The sequence below is a fragment of the Narcine bancroftii genome, chromosome 1 (genome assembly GCF_036971445.1).
Source record: "Narcine bancroftii isolate sNarBan1 chromosome 1, sNarBan1.hap1, whole genome shotgun sequence".
NCBI lineage: Eukaryota > Metazoa > Chordata > Chondrichthyes > Torpediniformes > Narcinidae > Narcine > Narcine bancroftii.
Genome location: NC_091469.1, coordinates 374,847,634 through 374,869,807, shown reverse-complemented (window position 1 = coordinate 374,869,807; position 22,174 = coordinate 374,847,634). Strand labels below are relative to the sequence as shown.

Sequence of the window (22,174 nt, the reverse complement as noted above, 5' to 3'; positions counted from 1 at the left end):
CTAGCAGCCTCACTTTTAAATATATCCAATGACTTGGCCTCAACAGCCAGATTCACATTTTTCTGACTGAACAAACTATTTCTCACCGCTGTTCTAAAGGGATGCCCTTTTATTCTGAGGCTGTGTCCTCTGGTACTAGACTTACCCATTATAAATATCTTCTCTACATCTACTCTATCCAGTCCTTTCAATATTGTCTGTTTCAATGAGATTCCCCTTCATTATTCAAAATTCTAGTGTGTACAGGGCCAGAGACATCAAACCATCCTCATACGTTAAACCTCTAATCCCCTGATCATTCTTATAAACATCTTGTAGATGCTCTCCAACACCAGTTCATCTTTCTTCAGATATTGGGCTCAAAATTGCTCACAATACTGCAGTTAAATTGTGTGCAGGGTTATGAGATTTAGTTTAATTTACCATCATGGTCAGTATAGACATCAGTGGGCAAAAGACCTTTCCTTGAACTGCACTGCTTTATGCTCTGTTCTCCAATTCTTGGAGATAGAAAATAAACATCACCCTCAATAATTCTAGCATCTCATAAAGGATTAAATAGCAGTTCTCAACCTTTTTCTTTCCATTCACATACCACTCTAAGCAATCCCTATGCCATCAGTGCCCTGTGATTAGTAAAGGATTGATTAAGGTGGTATGTGAGTGGGAAGGGAAGGTTGAGAATCACTGCTCTAGATCCAATTGTTACTGAAATATTTTGCTTGAGAAAAATGGTCATTGGCCCATTTCTTTTGGAGTTATGAAACCGTGCACATAACGAATCATTAGGTACAATTAAAACAGTGGTTATCACACTGTTTATTTCCACCTTAAGCAATCCCTTACTAATCACAGAGAACGTATGGCATAGGGAATACTTAGTGGTATGTGAGTTGAAAGAAAAAGGTTGAGAACCCCTGGATTACAAAGTCTGTTTATAATTTGAGATGGATGGATGCATCCACAATAATCAACTGAAGTAATTGTTTTCATTAACACAAATAAACAAGCAGATGAGACTCACCTGCATCTCATACACATTAATAAGAAAGCTGATTAAATATACTTATCTTCTGAACAAGCCCTTGTTTAATCAGGTCACAAACACCATCAGAATCTTCCTTGCAAAACCTCTGCAGCATTTTCAAGAGCAGAGAGATATTGGAGAACTGATTTTTGTCCAATTCCTACCAAAAACAAAACACTATATCAACACTAGACAACCAATTAGGATTTGTTTCATAAACTTGCTATCCATTTATGAAGACTGCATGAATACATACCTTGTGAGCTAACTTATCAAGCTTGTTTAAGGATAGCTTGTTGCATTGCTGAGGTGGATATTCACTTTTATCCAACAGAAATTCCTCCAAAGGTTGAAATGAATGGTCATTAAAAGCACCTTCAACAAGAGAGCATAGCTGCAATAAAATAAAACTCCAGCTTAGTGACCTTAATTTCACTGGCGAAGAAGGCACAGCTCCATTCAAACACTCCAAATCCAAATAAAACAATGCTGTAATACTCCAAGTGTACACAAAATAAATCCACTGCCAGACTTCACCCCATTCACTCCAAATCCCTACAGGCAAGGTTTCAATTCCATACCAAGCAAGATTTACAACCAAAGAGCTTCACAAGCAACAAAATGTTTCTGCAATGCAGATATAATACAAGGATTTACCACACCCAATTTAAGATTGGTCGCTTTGTATTGGTCATGTACCAGGCTAAATAAATTGAGTCATTGAAAAGTTTAAGGAGAATAATAAGATAACAAGTTTATTGATATATGAATTGTACAATGTACACATGCACCAAAATGTTTTGTTGCTGTAGCAGAACAGGTATTTGTAGGAAACAAACTACAAAGTAAAAAACTACAATGGTACACTTAATTTAATCAAAAAGATATAATCAATACAAAAATCGATAAATGTTCAGTGAAATTGAATGTGTTACCAAGTCCACAGGTGGAATAGCCTTCAGAACACTGAGGAATAGATAAGTAGCCAGAAAAGTACAAAAATTACAGGACAACTTCCCCAACATTGACTGGCACCTCCCGACTGCAAGAGGGATAGATGGGGCAGAACTTTTCAGGTGTGTCCAAGAAGGGCCACTTAAGGATAAAGGAGGCAATGTGCCTGGAGGTGGAGGAGTTTGGGGAGGTCCCAAATTAATACTTTGCTTCAGTATTCACCAGCAAAAAGAAGCTTGATCAGGGTAAGATCACAGGCAACTCTCTCCTCACCCCTTCGAGAATATCTGCATCAGTGGTTCTCAACCTTTTTCTTTCCACTCACATATCACTTTAAGCATTCCCTATGCCATAGGTGCTCTGCGATTAGTAAGGGATTGCTTTAGGTGGTATGTGGGTAGAAACCATTGTTTTAATCGTACCAAATTAACACCCCCAAGGTGTTCTACGTGTATGTGAAAAAAGGATGATGAGAATTAAGGTAGAGCCACTTAAAGAAGGCCATGTGCCTGGAGGTGGAGGAGTTTGGGGAGGTCCTAAATTAATACTTTGCTTCAGTATTCACCAGCAAAACGAAGCTTGATCAGGGCAAGGTTGGAATAGAACAATTTTGTGTGTTTAACGATGTTGAGATTAGGGAAGTGTTGGATCTTCTTAAAAACATTAAGCTTTAGAAATCCCTGGGGATGGACGTGATATATCCCAGGTTGCTGTGGGAATGGAGGGAAGACATAGCAGGGGCAGTGGCTATGATCTTTGAGTCCTCCTTGTCAGAAGAAGTGGTGCAGAAGGTTTAGAGAATAACAAATGTGGTTCCCTTGTTTAAAAATTGTAATAGGGATAATCATGGGAATTATAGACTTTTTTTTTAAAAAGGAGAGGATTCTTAAGGATAGGATTTATGCGCATTTAGAGACATCAATCTACTCAGGAATAGCCAGCAAGGCGTTGTGAGGGGAAGTTCATTCCTCACAGGCCTCATGCAGTTTTTTTGAGAAGGTAACAAAAAATTGATGAAGGTAGGGCTGTAGATGTGGTCTAGATTACTTTAGTAAGGCATTTGACAAGGTTCTCCATGAGAGACTCATTCAGAAAGTCATGAGGCATGGATGAAAAATTGGCTTGCATGTAGAAAGCAAAGAGTAGTAGTAGATGGAAAATATTCTTCCTGGAGGTCAGTGGCTAGTGGAGTTTCACAGAGATCTGTTCTGGGATCCCTGTTCTTTGTCAATTTTATAAATGACCTCGACAAAACAAAGATTAGAGGAGTTGTGGAGAGTGCTGAAGGTTGCTGTAGGTTACAAAAGGATAGAGACACACTGCAGAGTTGGGTGGCAAAGTGGCAGATGGAGTTCAAAATGCATGTTGGAAGGTCAAACCAGAGGGCTGAGTTCAGGGTTAATAGTTGGATACTTCAGTGTGGATCCTATTTGGGGTCCAAATCCATATATCTCTCAAGGTTGCTGTGCAGGTTGATGATAGTTAAAAAGGCCAATAGGATGCTGGTCTTCATTAATAGGGGACTGAGTCCAAGAGTCAAGAGGTCATGTTACAACTCTACAAATCTCTGGTGAGACCACACTTAGAATATTGTGTTCAGTTCTGGTCACCTCATTATAGGAACAATGTGAAAGCTATTAAGAGGGGGCAGAGGAGATTTACCAGCATAATGTCTGGATTGGAAAGATTAGCATAGCTGGGATTTTTTCTCTTTGGAGTGGAGGTGGATGAGAAGAGATTTAATGGAGGTCTACAAGATTCTGAGAGGTGGACAGCCAGCACCTTTATCCCCAGGGCAGGAATAGCAAACACCAGAGGACATCTGAACAAAGTGAAGGGCCGACAGTTTATGGGAGACATCAGGGGTAAGATTTTTTCTAAATATAAACACAGATTTGTGAGTGCCTGGCCAGAGGTGATGGTAGAGGCTGAAACATTATGTGCATTTAAAAGACACTTATTTAAGCATATTGTCAAAAGAAAAAGGGGGTTACGAGGTAGGAAGGGTTTAGTATGTTTTTTGGAAGGAATATGTAGGTCAGCACAACATCGAAGGCCAAAGGGCTTGTACTGTTATGTTATGTTTTATGTATATAGAGAGTGGTCGGTGCTTATAATAGGCTACCAGAAGTAGTAGTGGAAGCAAATATGACAGGTTTATAAGGCGTCTAGAGAGATGCATATGCAGGGGTGAAGAGATTACTGATCATGTGCAAGCAGCAGAGCTTTAGCTCAATTTGGCATTGTGGGCAGCACAGATATCATGGGCCGAAGGGATTGTTTCTGTTCTCTACTGTTGTTTGCCCCAAATAATCCTTTCTTGATGACATTCACTGAAATAAATTTTATCTGGGAATCCAGGAAACCTGATCTCCTTTCTATAGGAATATTTGAGAGCACTCTACTTTATGTCTCATTTGTGCTGAACTATTTCAATTGAAAGACATTACGTTTAATAGCACTGCACAGCAGTGTTCTTCATTAATGCCTTTATACATTCCTGGCTACATCTAAATATTGCTCCAATTCAAGACAACAGCGAGGTTTGACTATCGTGGTATGAGACACTTGTTACCCTGGACAGAAAAAAAATGAAAAGCTGGACCATTCTTACAACAAGGGCCAATTGCATGGATGGACTAATGTATGAAAGTTTGGGGGAGTTTGTCCTTTGTAAAGCTGTTTCTACTGGAATATGGTCAGAAGCAGAGGAAACAGCATTAAAGTAATCAGTAAAAATCTAGAAGGAAGAGGATTCAGGGATGGAGATAGTTATGATTAGATTATTTTGTGAAATTTCCACAGAAATGAACTATTGACACTTCACGCAATTAATATTTTAGGACCAGAGACTATTCAGTGGTAATCATGGACCAACTGTGAACATGAGACATTCAACAAGGCTTCAGATTTTCAACTGAACAAAAAACAAAATTAGGATACCAAATTTTGAATTTCAGGGGAAAAAAATGCTTCCATATGTACCAAATTAATTGTGCTGATTTGACTACAGCATCTTAGTCAAGAGGAACAACAAATTTGTTCAGGAGTATGTTAATAGTGAGAAACAAACAATCTTTAAATGTGGTGGTGCGTGAACTCATAGTTGTGAATCTCTTCCTGACAGAGTGTGGCCAGGGTGGGATTAGTCTTAATAGGTTGGTTGCTTTCCAAGATAGAGGGAAGGGGAAGAGGAGATTTATGCTGCTGCAATTGACGTGGAACGCAAAAACAAATTTGTGACAGGACTGACAAAAGCCTCTGGAGCTTCAGTCACTGGGACACTGGCTGCAAGACTCGAGTCAAAATTCAAAAGTATAATGCACAATATCCAACCATATAAAAAGTGACTAAGGATAATTAGATTTTTACAAGTTCAGTAATGGTCACAAGCACAAAAGATTTTTGGAAAAAAATCTCTACCAGGAATTCTTTTTTAACTGGCATTTCTTCAGTTCTTGCCTGGTAGTTCTTCATCCTTCAAAAGAATCAAAGCTCACATTGAATTGTGTATTTCCAAGATGCTCATCCTGAAATACAAGTAGCCTCCAACTTACAATCTTCCACACATATGACCGATTTTTAAATAAAAAATAAATACGTAGTTTATGTTGTATTTCACAAACTATAACGGGATATAGTCAGTATTGTCGGGCTGGCCAGGCCATCTTGATTCTGTGCGAATCTTTGGTTAGCACATGGGAGAGGTGGTTTTGCGTATTGAAGTTTAGTTAGTGCATGCACAAGAGTTAAGGACTTGATTTCAATATTGTCAGGGTATTCAACTCTCACACATGCGCCAACCAAACTCCAATATCCGAACCCACCAAAGGCTCGCACATGTGCACAGGAATCAAGATGGTCACGCCCAACCCCGCGACATCAATTAACAAGCCCAGAATGTGAAAAGATTCACTAAGGATGATTGACAAATTCAGTAAGCTTTAAGTTGTTATCATCAAATGTAGCATGAAAAAAAGATTTGATTAAAATGCTTGCTTTAAGATTTTGGTACTCCACGCATACAGGCACAATTCCAACTTACTTCCATTCTGAGATATGATTGATTCTTTGGTCCCCATTACAATGGAAAGTCAGGGACTAACTGTACAGTAAAAAGCTTCCATTTGTATGCTATCCAGACAAGTCAACTCATCCTACCACAACAGGTACAAATAAGGAAGCGGTGGAAGTTTTGTTACAACAAGTAGTGCAGGATGTTGACAAAAGTCATCAAAAATAGTGCAAGGACATCACATTTTTCCAGTGTGAGATCTATTCAAAAGTCAGATCACAGCAGAAAAGCAACTGTTCTTGTTAACATTTTTGTTTTAAGATTTTTATTGAAACAAAATAGCCATATTTTTATAAACATGCACACACAAAAAGCAAAGAAAAAACAAATTTCTCCCACATTCACAATTGTAAAATAGCAAAAATAAAATTTGATCAAATAAGGTACGAGGTCCTCTAGATATTAGTAAAGTATAAATTACTACATAAAGCAAATAGTAGGGGTATGGGAGGATAGGTATCCGTACTAATTCAGTAGCCAAAGAGGTGTAATGAGGATAAGGCCAAAAGAGAGCCCCTTATTTTTTTTTTCATATGTTGCTGGTTTCCTCCTCATACAAGGTGTACCATAGGATGTTAACTCATTTAACCATTGTCTCTGCGAAGGAGGAAATCCAGATTTCCAGTTCTGTAGGATACACTTTTCCCCAGCTGTGGCTGCAAGCAATATAAAGTATTTTATATTGTGGTTCATATTAAGACCATGTAGATCTCCCAAAATCCAGACCCTAGGGTCAAATGAATTTTTTTTTTTAAATAACATTTGATCCTATTTTAACAATGTATTTCCAAAAGTCTTCCAGATAAGAGCAATTCCAAAGTATATGAAGTAAATCTCCGTCACAAGTTTTCCATCTCTGACAATTGGGAGAGGGTTATGGTTTATTTTATGCAGTCAATGTGGAGTGTACTAAGTCCTGTTAAAGATATTAAACTGTATTTGTCTGTTTAGTTGAGTTTAAGACATTTGAAGGATATTACACCAATCACCATCATCGTAATTGCATTTAAGATCTGATTCCCAATTATCTTTAATATCACTCTTAGTATAGAATGACAAGCTACTGTTTAAAATAATATAAAAAGATGATGTCAGACCCTTTGTAGTGTACAGGGCTTCACTTAGAAAGTGCTTTTCAAACAGACCCAATTCTAACCTGTAAGTATTTGAATAAATTATGATTTGGTAGATTGAATTTACCAGATAATTGTTGAAAATTGGGAAAGTTATCTTGGCTATGTAAATCTTCAACAGTCTTTATACCACTATTAACCCAATTTTTAAAAATTCCATCTGCTATCAGGTGGAGGATGATAGTTTTTTTTCCAGTTTTATGATAGTTAGTCCTGGCCATATCTGCCTCAGCTTGTACAGAAATTATTATACTGGATCCATTTTAAAGCCTTCACTTTTTTTAAAAATGTTGGTCAGCGCCCGTGGTTAACCAGTCACAATCCCGCAACTAGTATTGACAATAAGCAATTGTTTCAAAGTAACCACTGAGCTAAAGCCAACACTACTTCTTCACTTTCGCGAGTTCTAATCTCTTTCTCTACAGATATAAGAGTTTTCCTTTTTTTTCTCCTCTCAAATCTGCTTTTAAACCCTCCCATATGTCAGCTTGGGAAGAAAAATTTGAATTGGTTTCTATAAATCAATCAACATGACCATTCATAAATCTGAGAAATTTAGAATCATTAAGCATGTATGTTTTACATCTCCAACTATAAGATGATGATTGTATAATATTCATCCTCCAAGTCATCTATATTGGATTATGGTCAGAAAGTATAGCCAGTAGATAGGAGCATTCAGTAACCCTGGATACCAAACTTTGGGGTATTAATAACATGTCAATTCGAGAATTGGAGCCATGGACATTTGAAAAGAAGGAAAAGTCCTTTACTTTGGATTAAATTGGTGTCAAATATCACATAACCCTTGTACCCTGATCCAAGACCAACGCTACCCTTGAACAATTAAAAGATCTTGGTGTGGATCGATCCATCACTGCATCTAGGACCAAATCGAAGTCACCACCAACTAGACAATGGTCCAAAAGCTGTCATAAGTTTTTATACCAAATCATTAAAGCAAGTGGGATCATCATTGTTGGGACCCTGTTCATATTCAGTTCACAATCAACTAAAAGAAGTCTGCCATTCTTGTATTTTTCCGTTCATCTTAGTTTAAACCTCATTTTTATTAATGAATATACCTACTCACCTTACTTTTGTGGTAAATGAAGAATAGTAGACATGTCCAACCCAATCCCTTTTTAACTTTATATGTTCTGTGTCAGAGTGGCGAGTCTCTTGAATAAATGCAATATCAGTGGAATGTCACTGTAAATGTGAGAAATTTTTCCTCTAATTGGAGAATTAATTCCCCTTTGTAAAGGTTAAAACCTTGTGTTTCTTAATTTTTTGCTTGTCTCTTTAAGAAAGACTACTGTTTGTAGTGTTACCATAGTGACTATAACATAATAGGGCCATAATATCTGCAGACTAAGAGCTTGCATCTCATTCTTCAATTAACTATGAAGGGAACATGAGCTTGAGATAATTTTCTTTGAACTCATCTTATTTCTTCTTGAATATCTCTTTAAAGTTGAATATTGTTAAAGCTTTAAGTACAGTATATGCTTTGTTTATTCATCATTATGAAAGTCTGAATGTGAAGCTAAGCAAAATGTTTATCAGTTTTATCAATAAATTAAAGCTGCATCTACAAAGTTTGTTTATTGGATTAATAAAATAGTAATTTGGAACATCGTCCCCATGTTTCCTTGAAGATTACACATTTTGAAATTAGGAAATATTAAAACCTGGAAAGTGTCATCTATATCCTTACATACAAAGAGATTATTTTAAGTTGACTAGTCATATCTTAAAGAAAAAAAAGAGCGAGAACTATAAGATCGAGAGTGATTTAAAAAAAACAGAACCATACCATATCCCCGCATGAGACCCATCAGTTAATGACCCCCAAAACATCCGCAGGGGGTAGGCTACTCTCTCTAAATATACAAGGGTTCTCAACAGTTACGAAAGCATGTAATGAGCATTAAACTACATTAATTAAGAATTCTGGGTTCCACAACCTCTAAACGAGTTCAATCAAAGCCAAGGAGCACGTACATAAAACCTGGTAAAGTAACATGAATAGAACTTAGATTATAACATAAGTAAATATTTAGTAAAAGGAACATCACAAATCAAAGATTATATTGAAGCACTAGTGTGAGACAAAGTGTCCAGTAAAAAATTTAAGATGTATTTTCCATAATAGCCAAATGGGAAAGAATCCATATTGTGAAACCTACTCGTGTCCTCCTGTCAGAATCACAATGGTCCATCCAATGATCACTAAATGTCACTCAATATATGGAATGCATAAGCACCACAATGATCCATCCGTTGAGGATGGAACAAGAAGACCATCAGTCATTATTGTCGATAGAGTTCAAAACTCCAGCACCGCAGAAGGAGTAACAAACCACTTGGTAACTCCCTTATGCATAACCAGAAATTTAGCTGGATAATACAGGGAATAGTTGATGCTCCTCTCCCATGGGCTCTACTTAACCTCCTTGAAAGTGCCATTAAGGTGTTTCAATCTCAGGCAACAGTTGGGAAATATGTAAATCCTGTTATTTTCATAATGAATCCCAGCCAGGCACATAATCTTTCCCTTGTTCTTAAAGTTGCGGAGCTTTGCAATTATCGGTCTCAGTCTCTGTGCATCATCACCACCGGCAGGCAGTTTTCCCAAGCAGTGGGTTCTATCGGAGGTGATAGGAGCAGGAAAGTTTTCGACACCAAAGATTTCTGATAGAATTCGTTCCAAAAGTCTAGCTGCATCGTGACCTTCAGCTTTCTCAGGGAGATTGTCTCTGATTTTTTTTATAACACCATTAAACTATTAAATTCATGAGAAAGTTTCCCCAGATACACCAATTCCACACACATTCCACACACCTTTTTAAATACAAAATCAAAAACCTCAGCCGATGCCAACACCACCTTCACTAAGGCATGCATAGTAAAGGAAATATGTCTTTTGACAGGGCATTTGTAATAATTGCATACATGGTCTCCTAATGCTTTAATGATTATGGCAAGGGAATGCAGGGCACATTCCCTGACTGCCTGACACCCAGCTCCAACTACAGTGTAATGACAGAGTGGAAAGTGTCAACCAAATCCCTATTTCTACCAATGCTCCGCTTACTGCCTGGCTCCCTAAAGATAGTAACCCAATCTTCTTAGAGCAAGTTTCCTCATGCTACAAGGTGGATGTGGCAGAGAGAGAGGCAGGCAGATGGAATAAGTATAGATCAACATTGCTTTCAGCTTCGATGAGGAGGGCTGAATGGGTCCTTTCCATGAGGTGTACAGTTCTATAATTGTACGAGTAAAGAAAAACAAGGGAATCATGGGGGAGTCTCCAGCCAATATGAAGGACTCCCAAGACCATTCCTACTGAATACCCATTGCTATGCTGCCATTTTTGTTGGAAAAGTGTGTCGAGAACACAATCAAGGCCAATGAAGTGAATGGGTGGTGCGTGGGGGGGGGGGGGGTGGGATAAGGGCAAGCCAATGATGCAATTCATCTGATTTTCATGGTGCGATCATTTGAGGATGCATTTCTGGATGTTAAGTACAGTAATTTACATACCATTCCACCAAAATATCCTCCTGCTCAACTCATTACTTATGCAAATCTCTGCCAAAGGTTGCCATCCAGGTGTAAATGTCATCCCAAATATAACTAAAAGCAAGAAAATACACGAAACAAGAAAGTGTGAAAATGCTGGGGTCAAGTGCAATGCACAAATGTGCTGGAGAAGCTCAGCAGGGCACGCTGCATCCTTAGGAGGTAAAGGATCACCAACACATCAGGCCTGGGCCCTTCATCGGAGGGCAGGTTACCCTTTACAAATGTTGGCTACTCCTCACTATCTAGGATGCTACATGACCTGTTGAGATTTTCCAGTAGATTTGTGCATTACGACAAAAGATGTGGTGACTGCTGGATAGGATGTGCTGAGGTTCTCTCCACTTTGGATGCTTCTGACCCATTGGCAGAAGCAGACCTTGAGGTTTAAATCCAGAGACTTTTGAAGTTGGCAGCACAGATAGCTAGGTAGTGAAGCAAGCATGGAGGATTGGCTGTGGCACAGAGCTGAAACTTCAAGTTACAGCTTTATAAAACACTGATTAGCCACCACTTGGAATATTGGGTGCATGTCTGGGCACTACATGATAGGAAGGATGTGGCTCTGCTAGAAAAGATGCAGAGAAGGTTCACCAGGATGTTGCCTGGATTAGAATATTTTTAATTACAAGAAGAAACTGGATAGGTTGGGTATCTTTCCCCTGGGGTTGAGGAGGACATAGGATGACTTGAAAGATGTATACAGAATTAGAGAGGTAAGAATTGTTTTGCCATGGTGTGGGTGTCCAAGACAAGGGCATAGATTTGTGATAGGTACAAGGTAGAGGAGATTCTGAGTAGTGGTTGGGCTCTGGGATGCACTGCCTGAAGTAACAGATGAGCAAGGTAATCTCAGAACATTTAAACAGCATCTAGACATTGATAGGGCAGACCTCACGGGTAAATGAGTACATGTATGGAAAATGGGGCTATGGACATGATGGGCTAAAGGACCTATTTCAGGTAAAGGTAGCATGTAGTATGCTTATCTTTATTGGTCAGGGTACTTGAGTACAAAAGCAAGGACATCATGTTTCAGCTATATAAAATTTTGGTTTGGCTGCACTTGGAATATTTGGTTCAATTCAGGTTACCCCATTACATGGCTTCAGAAAGGGGACAAATGAGATTTACTGGATGTTGCCTAGATTACATGGCATTAGATGTATGGAAAGGTTGGATAAACTTGTGGTTTCTTTTCTGAAGTGTCAGAGGCTGTGGGGAAACGATAGAATTTTCTCAAATTCTGAGAGGCACTGACAGGGTAGACAGTCAGAAAACTTTTTGGGGGATAAAAATATCTTGTTCCACAGGACGTATTTTTAAGGTAGGAGATGCAAAGGATGTGTAGGCAACTTATCTGTAAAAAAAAAAAGTGGTGGGTGGCTGGGTACGAGCTAACAGGGGTAGTGGTGGAAGCAGATACAATAATTAGGATTTAAAGGACTTAAAGATACATGAATATGCAGAGAATAGAGGGATTATGGATCGTGGGTAGAGTTTTTGTTTAATATGAGCACAGTATCCAGCATAGGCACATGGGTCTGTTGCTATGCTGTTATGTGTTCTATATTGAAACAAACTGGTAGGTTCAGTTCAAATGTGGGGGGGTGAAGAAGTAACATGTTGAACTTTAGTTTCACCATGTTTTGTGTGGAACTCAGATCTGCACTCCAGATGACAGCAGAATGAAGCACAAACGTGAATATGAAAGTACTTTGCAAGGACATTACCCTTACTGTAGACGACCACTACAATTGGCTGTTCTTGCCCAGTTATAATTGCGGTTGGGCCACCGTACTTGGGCCCACACAATACACAACCATGGAACCAGCAGTGACGTGTGTCAATTGAATCTCGTGCTGGCCAGTAGGAGGAGCTCCTCCAGACTCTCCGTGGTATATAGCGTTTGTATTTCTTTATTAAAGAAATACAAAAGTTTTTGGTTGTTTTTAAACTACTGGCTTCAACTCTCTTCGTTGAAAAGCACAATTGCAAATATGATGTCAGAAGTGGGATCAACAGGAACCTAAGCTTGAAGCCATCAATCACAGCTGATGCAGTGACTAAAACCCTGCCACGTTTTCAGCCACCATTATGGCAGAAGGGTTTAAATGCCCAAACCCGCTCATCTTCGATGGCAATGTAGCCAAACAGTGGTGAAGATTCGAGCAAGAATATATTTTATAGCTGCTGTGCATGGGAACAAGTCAACTCGTATAAAAGCGTACATTTTGCTGAATTTGGCTTGCCCAAAGGCATTGAAAGGGAGAGGGCATTCATTAAAGCCAAAGAGGTTCGCGAAGAGGACGCATCATTCAACCAGCCGAGTCCAGGGAGAACCATGAATGCCTTAAGCGCAAGTTCAGGGACATCTGATTCCCTTCAGATTAATGTGAACATGGAGAGGCACAGATGTGCGTGACCAGAAACCCAGGGAATCAATCCAATTGTATGTTAGCACCATAAGGTTTAGGGCAAAATCTTTCAAATTCAACATATTCATAGACAAACTCATCAAATACCACATGGTGTGTTGCATCCTAGACAATCATTTGCACAAGACTCTGCTTCAAGATAGTAAGCTTATGCTCACTAAGACAATTTTTAAGTGCCTAGCCCTCAAAACTACCGAGGATAATAGCAAACAGATAACGAGTCCTCAACCATGGGCTACGAGTGTTGATGCACTTCAAATTGCATCCAGTAGCAGTCATTGGCGTTTGCATGCTCCAAATTTAATGATTACATTTATGGTAGACCAATAACCATGGAAACAGACCACCTTCCCCAAGTGACTATTATCAACAAGTCTATCCATGCGGCGCCAGTGAAACTCTAGTGCATGATGCTACAACTACATAAATATAAATTCTAGCTAGTCCACCACAAGGCAGGCAACAAAATGCACTTGACTGATACCCTATTGAGAGCCCCCAGTTAAAGTACAGTGTGAATGGCTGGAGGCAGATTATTACAATATGATGGACGTCTCCAACATCTCTTCATCCAGACTGGATGAACTCCGGAACCATACCACCAAGGACAGCGCTTTAAGTGCCCCAAGAGCTTACATCAGGACTGGCTGACTGGACAGCCAAAGGGGCCCTGCCAGCAGCGATCCAACCATTTTTCCCATTCAGGGATGAACAGGTTATCAATGATAGCATTGTTTGAAAGACCAGAGGCCATTCATTCTCAAACGACTACAAGCCACAAACGTCATAATTCTCCACAGTAGCCACCCTGGCATTGAAGCAACAAAGTGCTTGGCAAAAGATGTAATTTTTCTAGCCAGGATGACTGAAGACATCACCAACCATGTCCAGGGTTGTGCCATGTGCAACAGTACCAAGTCCCACCAGGCCAAAGAGTCCCTGCAGCTCCACCCTGTGCGGGACTTACCCATGTCAACTGTTGCCATGGACATTTTTGAGTGGAACCAGCAGCAATACCTGGTGGTAGTCAACTCCTACTCCGGGTGGTTCGAGATTGATCTACTCAAGGAGGCTACTGTAACTAGTTATAATGAAGCTTAAGCACCATTTTGTGGTGCACAGGGCCCCACACACACAGTATATCAGACAACAGCACCCAATTTTCTAGCCAGAGACTTTGTTGCCGACTGGGACTTCCAACATATAACCAGCAGCCCCGAGTATCCCAGTCCAACGGCTTAGCTGAGAGAGTGGTCTGCAGTGCCAAAGAGTTAATGGAGAAATCACACCGAGACAAAATGGATGTGTTCCTGGACCTCCTGAACTTAAGGAATGTACCCCAAGATAATACACTAGGCTTGCCAGCACAATGGCTGATGTCGCAGTAGACTTGCATGACCATCTCGGTCTCCAGAAAATTATTAAAGCCCACACCCATAAGGCCGGAATCTGTCCAGGTACAGCTCCTCAATAGGAGATTGGCACAAAAGAGGTATTATGATAGGTCCAGCCAGTCTCTCTCTCTCTCCACTTCACCAGGGTCAGGTTGTATGCATGCAGATTCCATAGGGATATGACCACCCTGCAGTGGTGGTGAAAGCTTGCAAAGAGCCACAATCATACTTCATCTCATCCGATGCGAAGGGGTACTGGAGGTACGAGAGCTGTCCTCGCTACAATCCATCTCAACTGCCACCTGTTGACATGGAGAGTTGCCATGGGACAGAATGCCTCAGAGACCACAAAAAATCTGCTGTAACTATTCCAGACAACCCGGAAAGGAACCTCTAGGGTGAGGAATGGTCTCCAGCCAAAGCCATAGAAACTGAGAATACTTATCCTGAGTCCGCAGCAGCGGAGAGTATTCAGGATGTGATGCTGCAGCCCTCCACCACATCCAATGGGTTTGTATCGAACACGAGCTGGCCGTGTTTGCAGGCCCAACTCAAAGTACATGGCCACTACGCCAAGTATGAAAGGACTTTGGTATACCATGTATGGAATGGGAGTGCAAATAATCATTGCTATGTTTTGAAACCTTTTTACTACCGTTTACCTGTGTTGAAATTTTTACTGGTGTTCCAGGAGGTGCAAGGGAAAGGGGGATGTAGACAGCCACTACAATCAGCTGTTCGTGCCCCGTTAGAATCACATTGGGGCCACCATACTTGCGCGGGCCAGTGATGCGTAGTAATTGAATCTAGTGCTGGCTGGGAGCAGAAGCTCCTCCAGACTCTCCAAAGTATATGGCATTTGTATTTCTTTAATCAAGTTCTTGGTTGTTTTCAAATGACTGGCTTCAAGTCTCTTCATTGTAAAGCACAATTGCAAATACTTACCAAAAGGTTATAACAATCACGAGAAATTAGGCCAAGTCCTAAAAAAAAATTCAGATACTTTTTAAAACCTGCAACATTCACTGGAGTACAAATCCAATAGTAGGATTGCAAATATTCATTATTAAATCCAAAAATATCTCGAGAAGCTTCTCAACCCAAATAGCAGCCAAGATATAGTCCACCCCTCTTCAACATTCAGTCATGAAGTGGGCAACACACGACTCCGGGGAGAATGTGACAACTCCAGTCAGAAATGAACAGGCTGTGTGGACAGAACGAGATAAAGGGAGCTCTTTGGAGCAAAGACCAGATGTTGCAAATTCTGAAATTGTAGGAAAGATGCAACATTTGAAAAGTCTCTCATAAAAGGTGGGCGCCTCCAAGAACCCAAGGGAAATACAAGGAAGGTCTTCAAGTTTGACATCACTTTACCATAAAGTGTCCCATACCCTTGATTAAACGGGACGGGCGTGGCGAACACAGAGCCGTGCCTGTCCAAAGTGACCACGCCAAATTCGCACCATTAAATCGGCCTCATTTTAGCCACGCACTATGGAAGGGTTCGGGCACTTTATAAGCATTTACATTTCAACATTAAATCCTCTCCAACGCGGTTGGGGGGGGGGGGGGGAATCCACAAACCCAGTTCTTTCCATCCAAAATAACCCCGAACCCAAAGGTGATACCAAGCACATCTTGAAATAATAGCGAATAATTTATCTTCCGACATAAAAAAAAGTTTAAATGGAATGAACTTCCTATGACCCTACACAGAATAAAGGTTGCTCTTTCCCAACCACCTCGCTATGTTTGTGGCACGGTTAGTATTTGCGCCCCCACGTTCCTCCCCTCTCACCGTGCAATTCATCCGCTGTCTCGGCCGTCCCAACGCGCAACTCGGGGGGAGGCACCTGCCCACACTCATGAGGGTGTTTGGGACAAAGAAGGAGCCCAGCTGCGTCAACAGTGCGCCAGCTCCATTCAGCGATCCTTCACGCCAGCGGCGGGCAGGGGCAATGCTGTGCCTATTCAGAGATTTGTAGGTAAAACACACCACAGATGGTCCAATACCATCCTGCATCTTTTCTCAGAGCTTTGGTTTGCAATCGTGGAATGATTGACAATGAGTGCAAGTGGCTCGCCAGTCATGAGACAGTCGTGAAACTTGAATCCCCCCCCTCCCCAACCCAACCCAACCCAACCCACAACCTATGAGTAAAGAGAAGGGCGAATAGCAGGAGCAAATGTTTCAGAATGCACACATGACAGCACCTACAACCCTGAGGTTACCTTTTTTCCTGCGGGCGGCACTAATTGGCAGTTAAATGTTTTTTTTTGCTTAATGCAAATAAGGGAGGATAAATTCCCAGGGCCTTGAGGAAGGCTAGCGTTGAAATTACAGGGACTCTGCCAGAAATATTTAAAAAGTCCTTAGCCACTTGTGTGGTGCCAGTGGATTGGAGGGTAGCTCATGTTGCTCCGTTGTTTAAAAAAGATTCCAACCGTGATCAGTCATGTTTAGACTTTTAAGTTACCGAGAGAGAGATGCAATTTTTTTTTAAATTTTTTTTCACACTATAAACCATATTGACCAAGATACATACAGACATTTTTCTTCTTAAATATATTCAGTGTCGTTTTCTCCCCCTTTTTCCCCCCTCCCTTCCCTCCCTCCCTCACTCCCTTCCCCATTTATTTGAAGTTCAATCTATAAGATACATTAAACCCGTTAAACAATGTTGTCACTTAATAAAAATAAACAAGAAATTTTACTGAGTCAGTTCTTTTCGTTATCTTCTCCTTCTGTCATTTTAGGTGGTGGAAGTCCACAGTAGGATTTCTCTATTGTGTTTCATGTATGGCTCCCATATTTGTTCGAATATTGCAATGTTATTTCTTAAATTATATGTTATTTTTTCTAATGGAATACATTTATTCATTTCTATGTACCATTGTTGTATTCTCACGTTGTCTTCTAATTTCCAGGTTGACATAATACATTTTTTTGCTACAGCTAGGGCTATCATAACAAATCTTTTTTGTGCTCCATCCAAATCGAGTCCAAATTCTTTGTTTCTTATATTACTTAGGAGGAAGATCTCTGGGTTTTTTGGTATATTGCTTTTTGTGATTTTATTTAATATCTGGTTTAGATCTTCCCAAAATTTTTCCACTTTCTCACATGTCCAAATTGCATGAATTGTTGTTCCCATTCCCTTTTTACAGCGAAAACATCTGTCTGATACTGTTGGGTCCCATTTATTTAACTGTTGAGGTGTGATGTATAGCCTGTGTATCCAGTTATATTGTATCATGCGTAACCTCGTGTTTATTGTATTCTTCATAGTTCCGGAGCATAGCTTCTCGCATGTTTCATTCTTTATCTTTATGTTCAGATCTTGTTCCCATTTTTGTTTAGGTTTACCGTTTGTTTCCTCGTTCTCCTTTTCTTGCAGTTTGATGTACATGTTTGTTACAAACTTTTTAATTATCATTGTGTCTGTAATCACATATTCAAAATTGCTTCCTTCTGGTAACCTCAGACTGTTTCCCAATTTGTCCTTCAAGTAGGTTTTCAGTTGGTAATATGCAAACATTGTATCGTGAGTTATATTATATTTATCCTTCATTTGTTCAAAGGATAATAATTTATTTCCCAAAAAACAATTTTCTATTCTTTTGATCCCTTTTCTCTCCCATTCTCTAAAGGAAAGGTTATCTATTGTGAAAGGGATTAGCTGATTTTGCGTCAGTATTAGTTTTGGTAGTTGGTAATTTGTTTTATTCCTTTCTACATGAATCTTCTTCCAAATGTTGAGCAGATGATACAATACCGGTGAATTCCTACGTTGCACCAATTTTTCATCCCATTTATATAGTATATGTTCAGGTATCTTCTCCCCTATTTTATCTAGTTCTAATCTGGTCCAATCTGGTTTTTCCCTTGTTTGATAAAAATCTGATAGGTATCTTAATTGTGCGGGTCTATAATAATTCTTAAAGTTTGGTAATTGTAAGCCTCCTTGTATGATGCTGCTGTTACATGTCCTATCCAATCTCTCTTTAATTTCTTGTGTTCCACTTCAGTTAGATGTGTTTCTTGTACGAATGCTATATCAATTTTTTCTTTTTTCAGTAAATTTAACAGTTTCTTCCTTTTGATTTGGTTATGTATTCCATTAATATTTAAAGTCATATAGTTCAACATAGCCATTTCATACTTTGTTTATCTTTCCTTTCCGTTTCCTCATCACCACCTTCCTTTCTTATCCATTTCTGCTTTCTTTTTTTGAACACATTATAACACAACATTTCTAAAACATAAAATATTTCCACTATTCTCATATCTAAAATTCCTTTAACCCCAATAGTCCCTCCCCTTTCTGAGTTGCCCTTTGTTCCTTGTCGGGCAACCACATCTCCCCTCTCCATTTGGATTTGCAAATCCGCTCGCAAGTGTCAACTGATTTCGCAGTGACTGTAATTCTTCCCCACCCAGCCCCTGCAGAAAAGATTTTAATCTTCATATATAACAAAGGTCACTCTCTTAATTCCCTCCTTACTTCCTTTCTTCCCTTTCTTTCCCTTCTTAGTTCTTACATATACTCTATTTTTTATATATACACATATATATACATACACACATATACATACATATATATATATATATATATATACCTACATACACACATACATATAGTTTGTTGTCATTTTTGTTCTTGTTACATCTCTTCATCTCTCTGTCTGTTTTGTAGTTTTTCTGCAAATTTTCGTGCTTCTTCCAGATCCGAGAATAGTTTGTTTTGCTGCCCCAGAATAACTATTTTAAGTACCGCTGGGTATTTTAACATAAATTTATAACCTTTTTTCCATTGGGTCGTTTTTGCTGCATTGAACTCCTTTCTCTTCTTCAGGAGTTCAAAACTTATATCTGGATAGAAAAAAAAATTTTGACCCTTGTATTCCAGTGGTTTTTTGTCTTCTCTTATTTTTTTCATTGCCTTCTCCAATATATTTTCTCTTGTTGTATATCTTAGGAATTTTACTAGAATGGATCTTGGTTTTTGTTGTGGTTGTGGTTTAGGGGCTAATGTTCTGTGTGCCCTTTCTATTTCCATTTCTTCCTATAATTATGGTCTTCCTAGGACCCTAGGGATCCTCTTCTTTGGCTTGGCTTCGTGGACGAAGATTTATGGAGGGGGTAAAAGTCCACGTCAGCTGCAGGCTCGATTGCGGCTGACAAGTCCGATGCGGGACAGGCAGACACGGTTGCAGCGGTTGCAGGGGAAAATTGGTTGGTTGGGGTTGGGTGTTGGGTTTTTCCTCCTTTGTCTTTTGTCAGTGAGGTGGGCTCTGCAGTCTTCTTCAAAGGAGGTTGCTGCCCGCCGAACTGTGAGGCGCCAAGATGCACGGTTTGAGGCGATATCAGCCCACTGGTGGTGGTCAATGTGGCAGGCACCAAGAGATTTCTTTAGACAGTCCTTGTACCTCTTCTTTGGTGCACCTCTGTCACGGTGGCCAGTGGAGAGCTCGCCATATAACACGATCTTGGGAAGGCAATGGTCCTCCATTCTGGAGACGTGACCCACCCAGCGTAGCTGGATCTTCAGCAGCGTGGACTCGATGCTGTCGGCCTCTGCCATCTCGAGTACTTCGATGTTAGGGATGAAGTCGCTCCAATGAATTTTGAGGATGGAGCAGAGACAAATTCTTCTTCCTTAAGGCCCACTATCTTTATATTGTTTCTTCTATTATAATTTTCCATTATATTTATCTTCTGAGCTAACAGCTCCTGTGAATCCTTAACTTTTTTATCAGATTCTTCTAATTTCTTTTTTTAAGTCATCTACTTCCATTTCTATGGCTGTTTCTCGTTCTTCCACCTTGTCTACTCTTTTTCCTATATCTGTCATGATCATCTCTAATCTATTCACTTTTTCTTCTGTACTTTTTATTCTTCTTTTTATTTCACTGAATTCTTGTGACTGCCATTCTTTTACTGTTTCCATATATTCTTTAAAAAAATATATATCCATGTACTTGCCCTTCCATTTCTCTGTGTTCTTCCTCCTCTTCTTCTGAGCCCACTTCAGGATCTTTGTCCTTTACCTCTGTCTCTTCTGGTTTTCTTGTTGGGTTGTTTGTTTTATTTTGTTAGTATTTTTGGTCTTCTTATTTTTATTAGAAGTGTCTTGGTGTTGGTCTTCTTTCTCTGGGTTGGTCATCTGTTGTTTCTTTGATTTCTTATTTTTATTCTCTTCCTTCTTGTTCTCGTTATTTTCTATGTTTTCCTCTGGCTGTTGTGTTGTAGTTGCCTGTTTCAGCTGTGGAGATCGACTCCTCAGCTGGTCCCCCCTCCCGTCAGTGTTATTTTTGTCTTGCGCGGTTGTGCACTTTTGTTTGGCTCCATGAGCCATTTTTGTAGTCCCGAGTTCGGGGCTTTGACTGACCTCAGGGAGCGGGCTTCTCTCTCCATGGCGGGCCTCCTCATACCGGTAAGGCCTTCCCCTTCTTCTTCCGACGTCTTTCCTTCTTCTTTTCTTCCCGTTGTTTTTGGTTTTTCTTTCTTCGCTGCCATTTTCTCCAGACTTTTACTTTCACTTTGTTATGGTTTTTATGTTTGTGCCTTTGTTTTTTCTCTATCTTTTTTTAACTTTTCTGGAGAGGGCTGGAGTTCCCCTACCGGCCACTACTCCATCACGTGACTCCTCCCAGAGAGATGCAATCTTGAGAGCAGTGTTTGAATATTCAAAAAATAATAATGGCCCATTAGGTGGTGGACAATGCAAAAGTAATGGTTTTCCAGGACTTCAGCCCTGCCTTGGTCAAAGAAAGAAAGGAATTTGACAAGGTAAAGAGACAACTTTAACTATTCAATGATTTATCCAGCAACACTGAGGCTGGGTGTCTCTGAATATAATTGACAAATTTTCAAGAATAAAGAAGTGGAAGAATTTTTAAGAAAGTTATGAAAAGATTAAAGTCGCCAGCTGAAAGGGCTGAAAAGACCATTTCAAAGCGGGACTTATTTATACTAATAGTACTGAGCTGTCTTGTTTTCACTGTTAAAAAAGACATTGGTTTATATGGAGATCTCTGAAAAGATAGAAAGGTGGTAAGGAAAGCAGCAAGGTGGGAACTCCAACTTGGGGAGAAGACGACACCAGGAGAGGAGCGGTTTTAAAAGATGGCACCAAAGAGAGGGTTTCTTCTTCTTCGGAAAAACCCATGGGCTTTTTACGCTTGCTTCCAGGTACTATTGTCAACATCACTGTTAGATCTAGGGGTGTGTGTGTGTGTGTGTGTGTGTGTGTGTGTGTGTTTTGTGACAGATAATGTTATATTTTATATTATTTATAGATATGTTTTATAGGAGATAAATTGTGGCAGGTTTTTTAGTGTATGTCACAAACAAACACTTCACAACACAGGTCTCATTTTAAAATACCAGAGCTCTGCTCAAGCCAGACAGTCCAGGCTCCGGGTGCCTTTGCAAAAACTTTGAAGAATGCCCATAGACACTTCATGAGTAGGTGTTAATTGGACATGCAGTGGAGTTATGGATTATTGTTTAGGAAAGCAACAGATGAAGGAACTCAGAAGATTGGGTCCGGTGCTAC

At 39.8% G+C, this 22,174-nt stretch overlaps 1 protein-coding gene across 1 annotated transcript in view; it reads right to left on the bottom strand.

Annotated features, from left to right (window-relative positions):
• Positions 1–1,040: 1,040 nt before the first annotated feature.
• The window catches only part of LOC138758747 (synaptonemal complex protein 2-like), a 41,078-nt gene continuing 19,944 nt past the window's right edge, over positions 1,041–22,174 (bottom strand). The window contains exons 6-8 of the mRNA XM_069928127.1: positions 5,405–5,459; positions 1,284–1,421; positions 1,041–1,187 (exon numbers count right to left, since the gene is read on the bottom strand). Coding sequence (XP_069784228.1) covers positions 1,041–1,187; positions 1,284–1,421; positions 5,405–5,458 — 339 coding nt within the window. The 5' untranslated portion in view covers position 5,459. The remainder of the gene's footprint in view (positions 1,188–1,283; positions 1,422–5,404; positions 5,460–22,174) is intronic.